Here is an 8,804-nt window from a genome sequence, read left to right on the forward strand (position 1 = left end):
AACTAGAAATACATCCAGGAGCTCACTGAAGTCAGCCTGTTGAGAAAAGTGAGACTCCAAAACAAAAACCAGACTGGAGGTATGTCTCAGGTGGTAGAGCACCAGTTGTGAGCAAGGAAGCCCAATGAGAATAGGGGGCCCTGAATTTAAGCACCTGGCCAAAAACAAAACAAAAAAAACTTAGGGGAACAAAATAACTCATAACTGCCTTTTTTTAAAGTAATGAAAGATTATCTTCCTGTCCTGGAGGTATCAGCTAGACTTCCTATATTAGTATTGAGTAAGCCCACAAACATTGCATGTTGGGCCATGTCCCTCTCACCCATTTATTTTAGTTTTCAGCTTTTTGCCTTCTGTATCATGGTTTTTAAAGCTAACCCCATTGGGTTTTTCTTGTATTTCCTGAGTTTGCAATGACTAGATACTGATCTTGGCTATTACATAGGACGCACTACACCTGGGGACCCGCAGTTTTATTGTTTCACTTGTCAAAACTGAAAGCTAGATTACAAAGGAATAGTTCCAAGTTCATAATTTTCTACCCACGTATCTACTTCTGCCTGTGGAGGGAAGAAAGGGACTTAAAAGAGCCAAGGGTACACTTACCTCTGCTAAGAGAAGGCATGTGCTAATTTTGCCAATAAGTCTTTTGCTGATTAACGTTTCTACCCTCCCAGGGCCCCTAGCCTGCCCTCCCACCTATGCTACGTTAGTATGTCTACTTCTGTTTCTGACTCTGAGGAAGGGTCAGGCCATATGGAGAGAGTAACAATGGGCTCCAGCCTCTCTGCTGTCCAGTCCACCACATCAATCTCTTCATCTTCAGAGCTGGTCAGGTGCGTGTCTAGCAGCTCAGAGTTACTGAAGACTTCCTTGCCTACCTCTGGAGCAGGGTACAACACCTCACTCATAGTTAGGGACATGTCTAGCCCAGTCTCTGCCCAGTTTGAGCACGGAGGTGAGAGGTTCCCGTAAGACCTTTGTGGCGGGTTGGGGGAGTGAATGTGGAGCAGTTTATCTCCCTGACCATCCAGTGGCTGGGAGTTGGCAATTTCAAGGTGTGGAGTCCAAGAGCCTCCCACAGAAAGAACCTCTCCTTCACTGACCTCAGAGGGCATGACAAAGGGGCTTAGGGGCTCCACTGGCTCTTTGTTTTCACCAACAGGTTCTTTTTCCAGTCCTGTGAGCTCCCTGGGCCAGAGTTCCATGTCTGGCAAACACCATTCTTCCCCTTCAATCCAGTCCTTTTCGGTTTCTGTCAGGTGATAGCTGGGGGTCCTGCAGCCCTCAGCCCCAGGGCTCTGTAGAGACTCCCCAGGTGGTTCAATGTCTGAGCCACACAGCATGAAGTCCAGGATCTCTTCCAGTTCACTGGTGGCCGCAGCACCTGTGATTCGGTACTCCTCAGCTTCACAGGGCTGCCCGAGCAGGGCAGGGTCAAATGTGTAGGGTTCTCTGCAGTCAATACTCAGCACAGGTTCTTTCCCCAACAGCTCTGGACTGGATGCAAACTCACCACAGGGCTTCACCACGGGGTGGTCTGGGGAGTGGCTGGCAGAAAAAAGGATGTCTTGTAGCCCAGGCCCCTCTGGGAAGTCATGACACAGTTCTATTCTGGCAGGTAACCTTTCTGGGTCATTAACGGATGATGATGGCTGAGTTCCTGGAGGTTCCTCCGAGTCTCCGCTGGATTCTGGAATCTGGGGGCTATTTTGAGAGTTTTTGAGAGGAGGCTCTTGTACCACTTCCCAGCAGGTCCCGTTGACAATCTTCCGGAGTTTCACGATCCCAATCTGCCCCTCCTCTGCGGGGTCTGAGTTGGATGCTCTGACTTCAGGGCTCCGCTTCTTGCACCCACCTGTCCCAAGACCAGATGGACTTGGCGTGCTGTGCAGAGGACTCGCTTTTCCTGGTTTCTGCTTGTCCTCTCCCTGTGCTTCTTTACTCACACTCCTTTGCCGCCAAAGACGCCGGCTAGGGGCTGTGGGCACTGAGCTGGGTCCACTTAAGATAGTGGACGGCTTTGATGCAGAGACATCAGGGGACAGCTTTGAGCGACTTAGCCTGATCTTTCTGGGCAGTAGTCGCTCGTCCACAGAGGGATACAAGCTGGGTGGGGAAAGTGTTGTAGAACCAAGGACAGTGTCATTCTTGTTCTCCCTAGGCCCCTGGCTGTGGATTGGTGGAGGAGAGCTTTTTTCTTGCGGAGAAGGACAGACTCTGGCCTTCCTTTTGAGCAGAGGTGTACTGGATGAGTTCTCTGCATTTGGCAGGTTGCTCTCTTCCTGGAGCTCCTCCTCCTTCCCCAGGGACTTCAACTTCACTGCCCCCAGAGGGCAGGGAGACTGGGTAATGGGCAATGGAGTTCGAGGGCGGCGGCTGGGAGCCACCACTCTGGCAGAGATTGGTGCTGGACTTGGTGGTTGTAAACACTCTCGGTTCAACCTTCGGCCCTGTGGAGCCTTTACTAACTTTCCACCTTCCAGCTGAAGGGTTTCCAGCTCGGATACACGGAGCTGACGGGCAGCAGAAAGCACATCCTGGGCTTCTTCCCGTGATACTTCCATCTCTGAGGTATACAGGAAGTCTACCAGCTTCCTCAGTGTCCTGATTTTCAGGCCCCCCAGCTCCAGCACCACCTTCCGACCCTGCACCGGCCTTTCTCTCTCCAGGCGTTCTGTGAAGAAGGGGCTGCAGGCTGACAGGATGCAGCAGTGAGCTGGTACTGCCTCACCTGGAGGGAAACCACACGTTTTTGTTATACAGACTGGCCTGTCATAAACCAGACACAGACATCACTACCCCCTAAAACTGCCACCTTCTGTGGAATTCCAATGAGAAGAAAATAATTCCTTTTACCTGCCTGAGACCTTCTGCCAATAATTTTTGCTAACTTGGTAGCATTATTTCCTTCAGAAAGCCTTTCTTTAGCCCACTGCAAGCTGTGGTTAAGTGTTCCTGGGCACATGGAGGCCCTCTAGCTATTACAACCCTTACCATTTCCACTACTACACTGAAAGCTCTATGGAAAAGATGTCTGTCTTACTCAATGAAGTATTTCCCATACTTGCTACAAAGTGGGTATAAGAGGATCAGATACTTGCTGACTTTTTCTTTTCAAAGAACAGGTAAGAGTTCTAAGAAAGGCCAACCAATCTCAAAAACAAAACAAAATCAAGATTATCAGCTAGGCACTAGTGGCTGACTCCTGTAATCCTAGCTACTGTGGAGGCTGAGATCTTTGGATTACAGTTTGAAGCTAGTTCAGGCAGAAAAGCCCTATGATTCTTATCTCCAAGTAACCAGCAAAAAGGCCTAAGTGGAACTGTGGCTCAAGTAGCAGAATGTGATTTTTGAGAATAAAAGCTTAGGGACAGCTCCCAGGCCTGAGTTGAGGCCCTAGTACTACTACACACAAAAAAGAAAATGTAAGATTTTTTTTTTTCTTCAAAGATGTGTGTGTGTGTGAACCTTGAATTCAGGGCCTTGTGTTCTGGCTTGGCTTTTTCTCCCTAGGCTGGGGGCTCTACCACTTTGAGCCACAGTTATACTTTGAGTATTCTGGTGGTTAATTGTTGATAAGAGTCTCTTGGAGGGGCTAGGAATGTGGCTTAGTGGTAGAGTGCTTGCCTAGCATGCATGAAGCCTTGCGTTCTATTCTTCAGTACCATGTACAGAGAAAAAGTTGGAAGTGGCACTGTGGCCCAAGTGGTAAGAGTGCTTGCCTTGAGCAAAAGCAGCTCAGGGACAGTGCCCGGGCCCTGATGAGTTCAAGCCCCAGGACTCGGCTAGTTTTGAACTGCTATCCTCAGATATCAGCCTCCCGAGTAGCTAGGTTACAAGGATGAGCCACCAATGCTGGACTTTAAAATATTTATTAGCACATATCAGTTATACAAGTATGAGCCCCTTTGTACTTCATTGTGACCCCTTCATTGTGACATTTCCATAAATAACGTTGGACCCCTCTCGAACTTACCCTCATGAGTACATCTTAAAACAATTTCAACTGTTTTCATACATGCATGTTAAATACTGTGTACTGCTTGCTGAATAAATTTTATTGACTTATTGAGAATTCAAAAAAAATACTGAGGCAGCTTATGAGTCTCATTTGGAGGGAAGGTGGACAATCAGCATTCAGTTCTCTCCTCAAGCTAATTTTCGTTTCAGAGACATTTCCCATATACTCATAATCCCTTCCATTGTTTCAATTACCAAAAAACTGATGATGACTCCCAAATCCATATCTCTATGTAGGCATCTTTCCTGAGATGCCAAACATGTTACAATGTGCATGTCTACAGGGATGCCTCGCAAGCTCCTCCAGTACAGCCTTCCTAGAGAACAGGAGTGGTAGTGATACCAGCACTTGGGAGGTGGAGGTTGGAGGATTCAAGCTTTGAGAGACTGTCTCAAAATACCAAATTGAGCTAGGTGCCAGCAGCTCTTACTTGTAATCCTAGCTACTCAGGAGGCTGAGATCTGAGGAATGCGGTTTGAAGCCAACCCAGGCAGGAAAGGCCTTGAGACTTTGATTCTTAATTAGCCACCAAAAAGCCAGAAGTAGAGCTGTGGCTTCAGTGGTAGAATGCTAAGCATGAGCACAAAAGCTCAAGGGACAGTGTCCAGGCTCTGGGTTCAAGCCCCAGGACTGGTACAAAAATTAAAAAGTAAAAAGCCTTGTGCTGGTGGCTCACACATGTAATTCTAGCTACTTAGGAGGCTGAGATCTAAAGAGTGAGGTTCAAAGCCAGCCCAGGTAGGAAAGTCCCCAAGATTCTTATCTCCAATTAACCAGTAAAAAGCCAGAAGTGGAGCTGTGGCTCAAGCCTTGAGCAAAAAAACAAACAGCATAGGCCTAGCATTCAAGTCCTGGTACCAGCATAAAAAAAAAAAAAAAAGAAAAAGCGGGCTGGGAATATGGCCCAGTGGCAAGAGTGCTTGCCTCATATACATGAAGCCCTGGGTGTGATTCCCCAGCACCACATACATAGAGAATGGCCAGAAGTGGCACCTGTAGCTCAAGTGGCAGAGTGCTAGCCTTGAGCAAAAAAGAAGCCAGGGACAGTGCTCAGGCCCTGAGTTCAAGGCCAGGACTGGCAAAAAAAAAAAAAAAAAAGGTGCAAAAAAAAGAAAAAAAGCATTTATTCCATCCCATACCCCTGAGTCTCCCTAAGCCCCCAAACTAGGAGTCATCTGATATTCCTCACCTCCAACGTCTAATGAGATATCAGTTTTAAAAATGACTAATTCTTGGGCTGGGAATATGGCCTAGTGGTAAAGTGTTCGCCTCGTATACATGAAGCCCTGGGTTTGATTCCCCAGCACCACATATATAGAAAATGGCCAGAAGTGGCGCTGTGGCTCAAGTGGCAGAGTGCTAGCCTTGAGCAAAAAGAAGCCAGGGACAGCACTCAGGCCCTGAGTCCAAGGCCCAGGACTGGCAAAAAACAAACAAACAAAATGACTAATTCTTGAATCCTTATTGTTCTAAGGGTCTTACTGGTATTAATTCATCTGTTCCTTACTGCAACCTTGTAAAATAGCTAATAGTATTGTAAGTTAGTAAACTGAGGTAGAGTTAAGTAACATGCCCACACTTATGCAGTAAGTAGCAGAAACAAGATTTGAAGGCAGAGGGTATACTATGAAGTCTAGTCTCTCAGGGTGAACAAGTTTTATAAATTCTCTTCAATAGCTTAAACATTTCTCTCTATTCTCTCCTAGTTTATACCTGGGCTCAGTATTATCCATTAATTTTCATATGGCCTGAATGTCAGTTCTAAAGTGGGCATTTGAACCTGATCCACTCTAAGCTATTCCGTAGTTTTCAGTGTCATAAGGACAAGACCTTCCTTTAAGTGACACTGCAGGCAGGCCTAACTTGATTGCTAATTTCTACAGCCACATCCAGTCAAAAAACATATAACGGGGCTAGGAATATGGCCTAGTGGTAAAGTGCTCGCCTCGTATACATGAAAGCCCTGGGTTCGATTCCTTAGCACTACATATATAGAAAAAAGCCACAAGTGGAGCTGTGGCTCAAGAGGTAGAGTGCTAGTCTTGAGCAAAAAGAAGCCAGGGACAGTGCTCAGGCCCTGAGTCCATGCCCCAGGACTGGCAACAAAAACAAAACAAATAAAAAACATATAACCTGTGTTCTAGCCCAAATGAGCTATTCATAAATCCCTGGTCACATCTCTAGCTCTCTGCTATGTGCTTTTCTCCCTCTAGGAATACCTTTCTGTACTTCCTCCTACTGTTTGTCCTTTAAATCTCATTTTAGAGGTTATTTCCTCCAACAAAAGTTGTTTAACCTTGTTCCTTACAGCCTCTCCAAGTCTGTGAAGAATTCACTTTTGTGCTCCTTTTGCAACTTATATTTGCCAATTATACGTTTAATATACTGCAGTTACTTGAGTACATTGATTATTTGAAGAAACCCTTTCCTTAGAAGGGACTTTATCTTTCAATGAATAAGCTAACAGAATGCTTAGCTTACAACAGACAACTGATTTTCTTTTGCAGGTCATGGGGCTTAAACTCAGGGCGTGGGCGCTGTACCTAAGCTTTTTTGCTCAAGGCGAGTAGTGTTCTACCACTTTGGCCACAGTGCCACTTGTGGTTTTCTGGTGCTTAACTGGAGATAAGAGTCCCACAGACTTTCCAGCCCCAGCTGGCTTCAAAACCATGAGCCTGAGATCTCAGCTTCCTGAGTAGCTATGATTATGGGTGTGAGCCACCAGTGCCCAGCTCAGATGTTTATTTTGAATCAGAAAGTTAATCTGGGTTCTATACTTACTAAGAAAACCAATTCACTTATCTGTAGAAATAGAATCAAATGACAGTGAACATCACAAAGCTGTCAGATTCAAATGAGACACAAAAATGTATGTATTCTGTAAACTGTACAGTACTTTATGTTAGCTGTCAAAATCCTTTTATTTGGGGGCTAGGGATGTGGCTTAGCGGTAGAGTGCTTGCCTAGCATGCACGAAGTCCTGGGTTCTATTCCTCAGCATCACATATATAATAAAAGCCAGAAGGGGTGGGGATATGGCCTAGTGGCAAGAGTGCTTGCCTCCTATACATGAGGCCCTGGGTTCAATTCCCCAGCACCACATATACAGAAAACCGCCAGAAGTGGCGCTGTGGCTCAAGTGGCAGAGTGCTAGCCTTGAGCAAAAAAGAAGCCAGGGACAGTGCTCAGGCCCTGAGTCCAAGCCCCAGGACTGGCAAAAAAAAAAAAGCCAGAAGTGGTGCTGTGCCTCAAGTGGTAGAGTGCTAGCCTTGAGCAAAAAGAAGCCAGGGACAGTGCTCAGGCTAAGTCCAAGCCCCAGGACTGGCAAAAACAAAACAAAACAATCTTTTATTTGGGCATTGGGCTGTGAATTCAGGGTGCTGTGCCATCTGGGTCATGCCTCTTAGTCCCAAATCCCTTTGTGTATGTGGGGGCTAAGCTACCTTGGCTTTTTCCAAATCTGACATTATACAACTTGAGCCATACTTCCTTCTCAAGTAGCCATGATTACAGGTATGAGCCAACATTCCCAGCTTTGTTTAATTTTTAAGAGGAAAAAAGTATAGTCGTAATTTCACTTTTGTGTGTGCCAGTACTGGGGCTTGACCTGAGGACTTGGGTGTTGTCCCTTAGCTTTTACTATCAAGGCTAGTGCTCCAGCACTTGAGTATCAGCTGTGGCTTTTTAACTGGAGATAAGTGTCTCAAAGGCTTTCCTGCCCAGACTGGCTTTCATCCGTGATCCTTAGATCTCAGCCTCCCAAGTAGCTGGGATAGCAGGTGTGAGCCACTGGCACCCAGCACAATTTCATTTTTGAAAATAGTAGGTGTTTAGGCGGGAAATATGGCCTAGCGGTAGAGTGCTTGCCTCGTAATACATGAAGCCCTGGGTTTGATTCCTCAGCACCACATATATAGAAAAAGCCGGAAATGGCGCTGTGGCTCAAGTGGCAGAGTGCTGGCCTTGAGCAAAAAGAAGCTGGGGATAGTGCTCAGGCCCTAAGTCCAAGCCCCAGCACGGGAAAAAAAAAAAAAAAAAAAAAAAAAGAAGAAAGAAAGAAAGAGAGAAAGAAAGAAAGGAAGAAAGAAAGAAAATAGTAAGTGTCCTGGTAAGAAAACAGCTCTTTACCAAACAGTTTATAGTACTTAAAGGTAATAACCTCCTAATTTTGTCCTTCACATTGGACCTTGTTCTATGGTGAGCTTTCAGCTCAATCCCCACCAGTCTCTTACCTTCTGCCTGCAGAAGGACATCACAAAACACACCACTCTGCTGCTGGTGATGAAGCTGGAGAAATGCTAACCGGAGGAACCGGGAGTTCCTATACAGGATTTTGGGATTGCCAGAAGAGCACATGTTGGTATTCTGTTAATAAATCTAAGTTTTCATAGATCAAATTTCTGTGGAAGAGACAATACATTTTAGAGCATGAGTATTCCTATTTTTTTTGTTTCTTTTAGAAACAGAGAAACTGAATACAGGGCCTCATGTTCTTGCTTGGCATTTTTGCTCAATGCTGGTACTTTACCACTTGAACCACAGCTCCACCTCTGGCTTAAAAAAATTTACTATAAAGGTTGTATGCAGAGGGGTTATAGTTATATGAGCCAGGTAAAGAGTACGTTTCTTTCTTAATTTAATGTTTTATTGTTATTATTGACTACAAAGGGGTTAGAGTTATTTAAGCCAGGTAGAGTACATTTCTCTTTGGACAATGTCATCCCTTCCTTCGCTCTGTCCAAGTTTTCCCCTCCTATCCCCACCCACAAGTTTTATAGTT

The 8,804-nt window shown here is 45.6% G+C and overlaps 1 protein-coding gene across 1 annotated transcript; it reads right to left on the bottom strand.

Annotated features, from left to right (window-relative positions):
- Window positions 1-260: 260 nt before the first annotated feature.
- On the bottom strand, window positions 261-8,380 carry Btbd18 (BTB domain containing 18). Its single transcript, XM_048359986.1, has 2 exons — window positions 8,257-8,380; window positions 261-2,734 (listed from the first exon to the last, which is right to left on the bottom strand). The coding sequence occupies exons 1-2, from the start codon at window positions 8,378-8,380 to the stop codon at window positions 705-707; spliced, it is 2,154 nt and encodes a 717-aa protein (XP_048215943.1). The 3' UTR covers window positions 261-704.
- Window positions 8,381-8,804: the final 424 nt, after the last annotated feature.

The sequence above is a fragment of the Perognathus longimembris genome, chromosome 13, assembly GCF_023159225.1.
Source record: "Perognathus longimembris pacificus isolate PPM17 chromosome 13, ASM2315922v1, whole genome shotgun sequence".
NCBI classification, from domain to species: domain Eukaryota; kingdom Metazoa; phylum Chordata; class Mammalia; order Rodentia; family Heteromyidae; genus Perognathus; species Perognathus longimembris.

Bases quoted from the DNA above. Each gene is read 5' to 3' on its own strand.
- Btbd18 (XM_048359986.1), bottom strand. From the start codon at position 8,380: ATGTGCTCTTCTGGCAATCCCAAAATCCTGTATAGGAACTCCCGGTTC. The intron at 2,735-8,256 runs GTAAGAGACTGG...GTTTCCCTCCAG, and splicing joins TGTCCTTCTGCAGGCAGAAG to GTGAGGCAGTACCAGCTCAC.